This window comes from Haliotis rufescens, unplaced genomic scaffold, assembly GCF_023055435.1.
Source record: "Haliotis rufescens isolate VD_foot unplaced genomic scaffold, xgHalRufe1.0.p SCAF_528, whole genome shotgun sequence".
Lineage (NCBI taxonomy): Eukaryota > Metazoa > Mollusca > Gastropoda > Lepetellida > Haliotidae > Haliotis > Haliotis rufescens.
Window position 1 is genome coordinate 8,445 of NW_025964255.1, and position 12,507 is coordinate 20,951.

Here is a 12,507-nt window from a genome sequence, read left to right on the forward strand (position 1 = left end):
AAAGCTAAATTTCGTGGTTTATGCTGACAGCCTGAAATTTTATGTACCACAGATATATTTTTCCAGAATTTAATTGCCCATAATTAAGGGTGCATATAACACACGAGTGCATAGTATTCACAAATAAATCAGTCTTGTGCACATTGATCAAAGGTGTGCTAATTGGGATTGTTCACTAGCAAATATATTAGCAAATATCGCCGTGGGCGCTTATTAGAGCAGGGCGCTTATTACGTCGAATATGGTAACTCACTTGCCTCGGGAAGATGAGTGCACACCTAACCATCTTCATGAGTGCTGCCTTGATACAGCTGGAGTATTGCTGACACTTAAAGATCTTATATGGACATTTCCATGTTGATTAAGCTGATGTGAATGTTGTTTGTTTCAGGGATCTGTGTTGGTCAGTACCTACAGAGGGTGAGCTCAAGGTTGGACCTGGGTGCTGAGCTTCTCTACCAATACGGCCAGCAGGTTCCTGGAAGGGAGATCTCCATATTGTCACTGGCAGCCAGACTTACGGGTAAATTGCAAATCAATTGAAGAATCGTCATTGCTTTTGAAAGCGGCGTGATGTACCCCGACATCATGGGATGTTGCTCATGACATCGATCACTGGTTTGTGATTGCCTCCTGGGATGTAGCTGGAATACGGTTGTGGTTTCAATGTGAATATGATGGCTAAGTTTTTATGGGCTTTCATAGCTTGTTCATAATGAGTGTTAAAGCAAGCTCCCTTGTTTTTTCCATGAACACAAGAAAATGTGTTTAGTTCTTTTCGATTGCATCTGAGGCAAGCTTTATTTAGAAAATGAATAAAGTTTTTTTCACCAGGTGCAACATTAACTATCAAGTCTTAGGCAGTGGGTCATTGTTGACACTACAGTCACCTAACTTGAAGACATCTTTAGACGTTAGATTCAATTCTGTGTTGAATATGTTTTGGAGAAAATAAAACACACTTCCGAGGCAACTCCATGGATCTGGTGGTCAGGTGACTTGGTTAGAGAGTATTGGTTAGTGTTGGTTAGAGAGTGTTGGTTAGAGAGTGTTGGTTAGAGAGTATTGGTTAGAGAGTATTGGTTAGAGAGTATTGGTTAGAGAGTATTGGTTAGAGAGTATTGGTTAGTGTTGGTTAGAGAGTGTTGGTTAGTGTTGGTTAGAGAGTATTGGTTGATTAATCAATGTTGTAGAGTATTGGTTGATGAATCAATGTTGTAGAGTATTGGTTAATTAATCATGGTTTGTAGAGTATTGGTTGATTAATCAAGATTGTAGAGTATTGGTTGGTTAATCAAGGCTGTAGAGTATTGGTTGGTTAATCAAGGTTGTAGAGTATTGGTTGGTTAATCATGGTTGTAGAGTATTGGTTGATTAATCATGGTTGCAGAGTATTGGTTGATTAATCATGGTTGTAGAGTATAGGTTGGTTAAGAATATTCAGAGTACGCATTTTTTAATCTGATGTGTTTTGAAATGATGGAAAGTCTATCAAATCCTGCACATGATCGAACACCTGTTCTACCATTTCCCCAAGTTGAAGGCAGGGGGCATTGCTCCTGATATCAATCACTGGATTGTCTGGTCCAGACTTGATTATTTACAGGCTGTCGTCATATAGCTGAAATATCCTGAGTGTTGTAAACATCAAAGTAGTTGCTAATATAGCTGTTTTCATAATCAGCTTAAATGTTACTACAAGTGTTGTAAGGTTCATGACGTGCACACAAGAAATATGTGAATTCTTTACCATGTATGCATCTGAGGCAAGCTGTGTTTTGAAAAGTGAATATAGTTTTTTTCACAGATGCTATATTAAGTGTCAAGTCTTAGGCAGTGGGTCACTGTTGACATTTCTGTCACCTAACTTGATGACACTTGAAGTATTGTTTGATGAATCATGTTTGAGAGTATTGGTTGGTTATTATTATTATGCTTTTCATGAGAGGCAACGCCATGGACTGGGTGGTCAGACTTGGTGACTCTGTTGATTGTGTGTCCTCGTACCCCGACATCACGGGATGTTGCTCATAGCATCAATCACTGGTTTGTGATAGCCTTCTGGGATACGGCTGAAATACTGATCAGTGATGTGGCTTAAACTAAGATTAATGGCTCAGTATTTATGAGCTTTCATAGCTTGTTCATTATCCCCCGCCCAACAAAGTTGGCTGGGGATATAGAAACGGGCTCCTTCAGTCTGTTCGTTCGTCCGTCCGTCCGTCCGTCACGTTTCGTTTCCAGGGCATAACTCAGAAACCGTTCAATATTTTTTAATAAAACTTTGCAGGTCTATCAAGTACATGCTGAACTGGTGCCTTTTGCTATTTTGAAATTTTAGAAATGTTTATTTTTTTACGTTTCCATGGCAACAAGATGGACTTAGGTTCTGTGAGGGTAGGGTTTCGTTTCCGGAGCATAACTCATAAACCGTTTAATATTTTTCATCAAACTTTGCAGGTCTGTCAGGTACATGCTGAACTGGTGCCTTTTGCTACTGAGAAATTTTATAAATTTATATTTTTCACGTTTCCATGACAACAAGATGGACTTAGGTTCCAAACTCATCTTTTTTTTACACTTTCCATGACAAGTTCCACCTTGGTTAAAAGAGGTTAGGGTTTGTTAAGATTTAATTATGTCATAAATTCTGCAACAGGGGCGGGGGATATATAGCCACATTAGTGGCAAACTCTTGTTGTTCATTGCAGTTTGCTTCAATTCATTATTTGACATTTCAACACAAGAAAATGTGTTAGATTCTGTTACATTGCATCTGAGGCAAGCTGTGTTTTGAATAGTGAACATAGCTTCTTTCACAGATGCAATATTAACTATCAAGTCTTAGGCAGTGGGTCAGTGTTGACATTTCTGTCACCTAACTTGATGACACTTGAGGTATTGTTTGTATTAGATTTTGAACTTGAATATTGTGTGGGGGTAATGTAAGGAGGCTGTAGTGATTTTATTGATGTCCGTTTCAATAGTTGCAGTTCATCTTGTCCAATGTCATACAAGGGATGGAACATTGCTGATGCTGTACAACAACTTTATTTGTCACTCTTGCCTAAGTCGGCTTTCCTGCTGTCAAAATTCACTCCAACAAATCAATATTGATTCCTTGATACTGCTGTTGTTCCCATGATGATAGAATATTGACTAATTAAATAACTAGAACATAAAAAGGCCAAAGCATCTGAGGCAAGCTGTGTTTTGAATAGTGAATATAGTTTCTTTCACGGATGCTATATTAACTATCAAGTCTTAGGCAGTGGGTCAGTGTTGACATTTCTGTCACCTAACTTGATAATAATCAGTCATCATTACTTTAACATGAAGGTCACTCATTTCAAGGTCAGAATAGGTTGCAGTACCTCACTCTTTAAAATTGTAGAACTCCAGCAGGACTTCATCTGGACCTCCTCAGTAGCCAATATTCGACCCTCATGTCTGAGCAAATGTTGGTAATGACCCAGATTGGAATTTGTACTTCTATTCATGTTCAAAGGGTTATAGGTGATGTTGTGGCTTTTTGGAGGTGACTTGTATTCACTGATAACAGGACCAATGAAGAGAGAGACTTGATGTGCTTTGTTTAACATTATTTTCATTCAGTGCAGTGTTGTTTAAATTCAACGTTAAAATACCTCTGAATTTAGGAAAATAAGAAGAAAAAAAATTTAACATGGGGATTTTCACCATTTACCTTTCAAAGGGCACTTTGTTTGTAATTCTTTGGAATGAAAAAATGAATAAAAAAACAAAACAATTGTGCATCTGAGGCAAGCTGTGTTTTGAAAAGTGAATATAGTTTCTTTCACGGATGCTATAATACCTATCAAGTCTTAGGCAGTGGGTCAGTGTTGACATTTCTGTCACCTAACTTGATGACATCTTCAGATTGTTCATTAATATTTTCAACTGCAGGCAGATGAACAGGATTATCAAATACCATTTATGCAGGGGTGGCATAATAGAAATATACAACATGTAAGAACATAAAAAGGCCAAAGCATCTGAGGCAAGCTGTGTTTTGAAAAGTGAATATAGTTTCTTTCACAGATGCAATATTAACTATCAAGTCTTAGGCAGTGGGTCAGTGTTGACATTTCTGTCACCTAACTTGATGACATCTTCAGATTGTATTAATATTTTCACCTGTGAAGATTTGAGTTAGATTAGGTCTTTCGCATCCGATTCTTGTCGTAAGAGGCGACTGTGCTTGTCGTAAGAGGCGACAAACGGGATCGGTTGGTCAGGCTAGCAGACTTGGTTGTTCAGATTGATGCTCAAGTCAATCACTGGATTGTCTGGTCCAAACTTGATTATTTGCAGACCGCCATCATATGGCTTGAAATGAAATTTTGCTGAGTTCAGCGTTAAACAACAAACAAATAAAGAAATTAATATTTTCAACCACATGAAAATGAACAGGATTATTATAAGACCTGTAACTTAGATCAGAATACCACTTGTTGACATATCTGTCACCTATCATAAATTACCGGATACTCATAAAACGTGTAACATGGATCAGGATACCACAAGGCATAGGTTCATAGGCATACCGTATTCGACGTAATATGCGCCTGGGGCGCTCTCAAAATCAGAAATATGGGGCTCTTATTAGAAATGATTTTGGTGAGAGGAAAAAACAGAGTTGAAAGATCGTAAACTTCGTGGTTTATGCTGACAGCCTGAAATGATACAAAAGAAAGGTATGTGTGTATTATACACGACAGATATATTTTCCAGAATTTGATTGCCCATAATTAAGGGTGCATATAACACTATAACATACGAGTGTGTATTATACATGAAGAAATAAGTCTTGTGTACATTGATCAGTCAGAAGGGGTGCTAATTGGGATTGTTCAAAGGCCAATGTATTAGAGAATATCGCCGTGGACGCTTATTGGAGCAGGGCGCTTATTAAGTCGAATATGGTACTCCATAAAGGACGAGGTAGGATTTGGCAGTTCTCATCATAACTATGTCCACAGCAAGCATCTTTGTTTGTAGGGTCATTTGAAATATGTTTTCTTTCTTTTTTATATGCATCTGAGGCAAACTGTGTTTCGAATAGTGAATATAGTTTTTTTTCACGGATGCTATAAAAACTACCAAGTCTTAGGCAGTGGGTCAGTGTTGACATTTCTGTCACCTAACTTGATGACATCTTTAGATTGTTCATTAATATTTTCAACTGCAGGCAGATGAACAGGATTATCAAATACCGTTTATGAAGGGGTGGCATAATAAAAATATAAAACATGTAAGAACATAAAAAGGCCAAAGCATCTGAGGCAAGCTGTGTTTTGAATAGTGAATATAGTTTCTTTCACAGATGCCATATTAACTATCAAGTCTTAGGCAGTGGGTCAGTGTTGACATTTCTGTCACCTAACTTGATGACATCTTTAGATTGTTCATTAATATTTTCAACTGCAGGCAGATGAACAGGATTATCAAATACCATTTATGAAGGGGTGGCATAATAAAAATATGAAACATGTAAGAACATAAAAAGGCCAAAGCATCTGAGGCAAGCTGTGTTTTGAATAGTGAATATAGTTTCTTTCACAGATGCCATATTAACTATCAAGTCTTAGGCAGTGGGTCAGTGTTGACATTTCTGTCACCTAACTTGATGACATCTTTAGATTGTTCATTAATATTTTCAACTGCAGGCAGATGAACAGGATTATCAAATACCATTTATGAAGGGGTGGCATAATAAAAATATGAAACATGTAAGAACATAAAAAGGCCAAAGCATCTGAGGCAAGCTGTGTTTTGAATAGTGAATATAGTTTCTTTCACAGATGCCATATTAACTATCAAGTCTTAGGCAGTGGGTCAGTGTTGACATTTCTGTCACCTAACTTGATGACATCTTGAGTTTGTATAACCAGATTTATCACCTGATTATTATCCACTCTCCACCTGAATTGGTAAGGCGAATAACGGGATCAGGTGGTCAGGCTCGCTGACTTTGTTGATGCATGTCATCGATCCCAATTGCGTGGATCAATGCTCATGATATTAATCACTATATTGTCTGGTCCAGACTCTATTATTTACAGACCGCCGTCATATAGCTGGAATATTGCTGAGTGCAGCGTCAAACAACAAACCAACCAACCAACCAAATCATTGCCTGTCAAAGTAGATCATTGCTCACGATTTCAGCCACTGCCTGCTCGGGCCTTGATTATTTACTGTCTGCTAGTTCACGAGCCCTGTGAAGATCCGGGTTAGGAAAGGTCTTCAGCACCCATGCTTGCCGTATGAGGCGACGAACAGGATCGGGTGGTCATCGTATAACAAGAGCATAGATTGAAGCTCATGATATCCATCACTAGATTGTCTGGCCCAGATTTGATTATTTACAGACCCCTGTCATATAGCCGGAATATTGCTGAGTGTGGCGTTAAACAACAAACACCACTAGTCCAAGACTGTTACAATACAGCAGGACACAAGACATTTCCATGTGGACTACCACTTTTAATTTCTGGCGAGCTATGGAAAAAATTACCCTGTGGGCTATTTTGATATGGCACTTACCAGTAACTTCACTGCCTCACTGTGATTTTCTTATGAAGTCCTACGTAACCAATGATACTGTGTTTATTGCAGGTGACCAATGGGCATTAAGTGCAAACGTTAGTCCGTTAGCAGGGAATCTCCACGCTTGCTACTACCAGAAAATTAACGAAACGCTACAAGTAGGAGCGGAGTTAGAAACCAGTTTAAGGATGCAAGAAAGTGTGGCAACTGTAGGATATCAAATAGAAATACCCACTGCTAATGTTCTGTTCAGAGGTAAGTGGATTGATTCATTTTCTTGTGTGATGAAAGTTTGCCTTATTATTTGCCCTAAATTTTATAAACAGCAATCGGGGACATGGGTGGCCCTGTCGTCTCAGGTGCTGTGATTCACTGTGCAGAGTTGCGTCCCTTGGGCACGCCTGAAACCTATGATTATGGGTTCGAATCACGGTATGCCCCGATTATGTTTCTAGGTTTGTCAGCACCATACCCGTGCTCATGGGTTTCACCGAAGTGGTAAACGTCTAAGACCTGCATCACTTCGGTCTTTCCTCACACATTAAGCTGACACGCCGCGATATAACTGGAATACTGTTAAAAGCAGCGTTATACCCAACTCACTCACTATAAACAGCATTCCTTCCACATTTAGCTGACACGCCATGATATTAAGGTGAAACGATACATCTGTGCACTGGTGCTTCATGAATTTACATGCGACGAAACGATATATGATATACGATATTTCTTTTTCTGTATTGATACAAGAGTTTTTGTCAGTCAAATGTCACAAATGTGTTGAAATTAGAGTTTCAATTTTACTATTTAAAAAAGTCGCAACGAACATGTGTTTTACAGCTAGTTTTTGCTTTTGAACCAGCTCTGAAATATTTACAGTAAGAAGTTTCCACACCATTTGACATAAATATGCGTATCGCGATACGTATCATATCGTGACCCATGTATCATGATAGATATTGTATTGTGACCTTGCTGTATCGTTCCACCTCTACATGATGTATCAGGAATATTTTTCAAAGCGACATAGGGGTGGTCGGGTAGCCTAGTGGTTAAAGCGTTCGCTCGTCACGCCGAAGACATGGGTTCGATTCCCGACATGGGTACAATGTGTGAAGCCCATTTCTGGTGTCCCCCGCCGTGATATTGCTGGAATATTGCTAAAAGCGGCGTAAAACCATACTCACTCACTCAAAGCGACATAAAACCCAACTCACTGAAGTGTTTAAAGGTAGGAGCAATCAACTGATAAACAATACTGAAAGAAATCATGAATGAACAGGGAATTGGCAAATAATCAACAATAAAACCAAATACCATCATTTTCAATCTCATTGAAATCAGATCTTATTTCTTGCTACAACTAAACAAAGACCTGAGGACATCCCCTTAAGGGTCACTTCAGAACGACCTTTCGCAAATTTTGACCGACCAGTGAAATGACTGACATTAACTCTTTCAACACCGTAGGCCGGTTATCCGGCCAAGAAGCATCGAGTCCCCAGACACCGCAGGCCGGTTATCCGGCCAAGCCGTAGTCACGTCAAAATAGTACTATATTTTTATGGACCTACCTGTAATATCATTCATTTATTAAATCTATCACATTTCACAATGTCTTAAATACATATTCCATTTCAATTTAACATTTTTTATCGTTAAATTAAAAAAATATTCACTATTTCCCGCGATGTTATTGAAAATAAAATTCTCGGACACACATTTCGACAACGGGTCCACATCGAACACGTCAAAGAGGAAAATAAAGACGTTTTAAACAAATCTTTAAATATATTATACAAAGTAATATATAAAATCAACAAAAATATATCTAAAAGTAATCAAACTTACATCTAAGTTATTATTTTCATCTTTTCGTGCGATCGCATGTAATGTAAGTCAAATGACATCTCGGCTTTCGTCGCCTTGAATTCTCGGCTCGGACACGATGTTTAATGCAAAAATAAATGCATGAAAAATCTTTGTCACAGCTCGTAACCTAGCACGATACATTCACGAAGTTCCATATTTTTAATATGTATCGTGATTTCCTGCTCAAAACGTTCAGAATAACACGATTTAACAAAATTCTTCTGTAATTTATCGAACAAGAGCTTGGTATCACACCTGTAATTTGATTGGCTGCCTTAGGTCACATGCTCAGAATTGACCAATCACGAAACTTGTAGCAGATTTCAGCAAGAAAGCGTCATTAGAAACCAATTTTAATCCAATGAAATCGCTTGTTTTAACTACGGAAAAAAACCAGTCGATGTTACGAGCGTGTAGATGAAGGAATAAGCTTTCCAGCAATGTGTCATATTATGCCATTCTTCGACGAACGTGTTATTCATACGAAACCTCGAAAACGGGGGTATTTCTTCAAGTTTTCGCTTCCTTGGTCCTTAATCTGGATGTTAACAACGTGTTAGCGTACATATTTTATTTACAACGAATTTAATTAAGTTGTAAAGGCATTATTTTAAATAATGTGAAAAATATAACTTTCATATTTAAAAACCATAGGATCAGACCTTTCAAATGGTGTATAACATGTAGTAGCAAATATATTTTACAAGCAGGTATTTTCTTTGATAAATGTTGGCTTCATCTATCACACAAGAGCCTCTGGGAACTCGGTGTCCCAGCAGTAAACACTTCTGGTTGACTGGTGTTGAAAGAGTTAAATCGACATTGGCCAATCAGAAGGCAGCTTTCTCAAGCTTTACGACACTAGTTTCAAACTGGCGACTAGGCTTTAAAACATACTTTGATGTATTCTAGATTAAAAATGTAAAAACTAAAGGTTGTTTCTAGGTTTGTCAGCACCATACCCGTGCTCGTGGGTTTCACCGAAGTGGTAAACGTCAGAGACCTGCATCACTTCAGGCTTTCCTTTTCCACATTAATCTGACACGCCGCGATATAACTGAAATACTGTTAAAAGCGGCGTTAAACCCAACTCACTCACTCACTCACTCACTCACTCACTCACTCACTCACTCACTCACTCACTCACTCACTCACTCACTCACTCGGGTCGGTCGGGTAGCCTTGTGGTTAAAGCGTTCGCTCGCCACGCCAAAGACCCGGGTTCGATTCCCGACATGGGTACAATGTGTGAAGCCCATTTTTCTGGTGTCCCCCGCTGTGATATTGCTGGAATATTGCTAAAAGCGGCATAAAACCTCACTCACTCACTCACTCGCTCACTCACTCACTCACTCACTCACTCACTCACTCACCCTGTGGATAATACATGTGTTGTATATTTCAGGTCAGTTTGACACTAACTGGTGTATAGGAGCTGTTCTGGAGAAGAAACTCCTGCCTTTCCCCTTCACATTTGCACTGAGCGGCTATGCCAACCACGTGAAGTCACAGTTTAGGTTCGGCGTTGGCCTCATCGTGGGTTGACGTTGTAGATACTGTTTGGATGACAACTAATAAATATGAAGTGTGTTAGTCATCAGCTGAATGTGTGATGTGTGAAGGACAGTACTGTATTCATGTGCATTTACTCCTCAGGGTGGACTTAACTAGAACACATATTCATGCTTGTTAGGAAAATAGCATTTTGTGTGACTCGAAGATCACGGGAGAAGCAGCAAGGCATTTGTTGATGGTTCAGATCAATTGGAATTGTTACAGAGTGCGTAATTAAGGGGCTCCTTGGATCCTTGAGGTTCACTTTTGTGGCACTTGAGTCTTCGGACCCCACGTCATAATCTAATAGCATTAGAAATGAGACCAGGGGAGTGGAAATTTCAAGATTGTGAACTTGTCCAGGGATACCGTATTCGTCATAATAAGCGCCCAGGGCGCTCTCAAAATTAGAAATTGGGGTCTCTTATTAGAATATAATTTTGGTGAGAGAAAAAAACAGAGTTGAAATATTGTAAATTTTGTGGTTTATGCTGGCAGCCTGAAATGATACAAAAGAAAAATCTGTGTGTATTATACATGACAGATATATTTTCCAGAATTTAATTGCCCATAGTTAAGGGTGCATATAACACACGAGTGTGTATTATACACAAATAAATCGGTCTTGTGTACATTGATCAATTGGAAGGGGTTCTCATTGGGATTGTTCACTAGCCAGTATATTAGCAAATATGGCTGCGGGCGCTTATTACGTCGAATACGGTAATCACATATCCAGATTATTGACCAAAAGTGGATTTCCAATCCAAAAATCTGTGAATTTAGTGTCTGCGGTTTTTCTTTCAATATTGGTTCTGATCAGTTTTCATATCTCCTGTTTTCCGAACATGAAGAATACAAAACGAAAACCGTACATTTTGAGCAGACAGTGTGATGTGCCATGACGTCTTACAAGCTGCCCAGTTGGTTACATGGTACTCTGATAAGCCAATCAGAGTGTGTGTCCTGACACATGATCAATGTCGGAAGGAAGTAAACAATGCACAGCCGTCGGTTGGATTGGTAATACTTGCGATGTTTACACTTTTTCAAAGCTATGTTTAGTACTTGTTTAGAAAATGTTATCAAAATTGACACAAGGTCTGCTACATTTTATGGCTGTGCGCGGACAAGTGCAGCTAGCATTTCTGTTTGTCAGGCTATTTTACATGTCTGGCGAGTCTGGCATGTTTGGCGAGTCTGGCATGTTTGGCGAGTCTGGCATGTTTGGCGAGTCTGGCATGTTTGACGAGTCGGGCATGTCTGGCGAGTCGGGCATGTCTGGCGAGTCGGGCATGTCTGGCGAGTTGGGCATGTTGGGCATTGATTTTCCACACCCCTGTGACAATGACCTTTTGACTTTCATTATTAATTTGAAACAATGAGTTAACTGTCCTGTTTTTATAGATATGTCAGTGGAAGCAAATTGAAACAGAAACAAGCTTTTTGCTTCAGAGATGTTAGAGATTTCTTCTGTTTTTATTTGTTGCATGCAATGAAACTTATGAAACTTTTGTTGCAAATAAATGTCTGACTGCCACTGATAAATATTTGTAAATATTTCATTTTGGGATAGGGGCGGTTGGGTAGCCTGGTGGTTAAAGCGTTCGCTCGTCACGGAGAAGACCCGGGTTCGATAACCGAATTGGGTACAATGTGTGAAGCCCATTTCTGGTGTCCCCCGCCGTGATATTGCTGGAATATTGCTAAAAGCAGCGTAAAACCATACTCACTCACTCACTCATTTCGTGATATAAGCAGGATCATTGTTTCTGGTTTGTGTATAGTTGTTAGATGTGCATCAGGGAAGTGGTCTGTCTATCCCTTGGTTTTGTTATGCAAGGTTCAAACCATTTTGGGTGAATATTGAAATATGATTCTTCTACATGAACAATCTGAAATGTTTGTGGGGGGGTCAGGTAGCCATGTGGTTAAAGCATCCTCGTCATGCCGAAGACCCGGGTTAGATTCCCGACATGGGTACTATGTGTGAAGGCCATTTCTGGTGTCCTCTGTCGTGATATTGCTGGAATATTGCTAAAAGCGGCGCAAAACCATACTCACTCACTGAAATGTTTGTGTTCCTACATATTTGAATTGCATCTATTTGAACAATATTCTTCATTGTATCGTCTTCAGCAAATGTCAGTAAAAATTCCCAAATTGGAATTTAGAATATTCCATTCATTGTTATTCTTAAAACCAATGTTACGGCTTCTTGGGGCGACATATATATCACTAATGACAGATAACAGGACCAAAGAAGAGGAAAAGGATTTAATTCGGTTTTACATAATTGCATTGAATGCAATGGTAAAACGCTATGTTAAAAACCTCTGAAATAGTCCCAATTTTTAACAAAATGGAGATTGTATTTATTATCATTACTATTTAAATATTAATTTTTTGTTTCCCAAATTGGCTGACAAGAGCATGTAGTTTGGAATCCTGGATAAATCTCTGATATAACGAATATCCATCTGTTGTAGTAATTGAGTGGTGCGGTGT

At 39.0% G+C, this 12,507-nt stretch overlaps 1 protein-coding gene across 1 annotated transcript; it reads left to right on the forward strand.

Annotated features, from left to right (window-relative positions):
- The first annotated feature begins 355 nt into the window (after window positions 1-355).
- Window positions 356-10,495, forward strand: LOC125374151 (mitochondrial import receptor subunit TOM40 homolog 1-like). The gene is made up of 3 exons (XM_048384969.1): window positions 356-523; window positions 6,643-6,828; window positions 9,851-10,495. Exons 1-3 carry the CDS (start codon window positions 376-378, stop codon window positions 9,988-9,990), a joined length of 474 nt encoding a protein of 157 aa, XP_048240926.1. The 5' UTR covers window positions 356-375; the 3' UTR covers window positions 9,991-10,495.
- The last annotated feature ends 2,012 nt before the right edge of the window (window positions 10,496-12,507 follow it).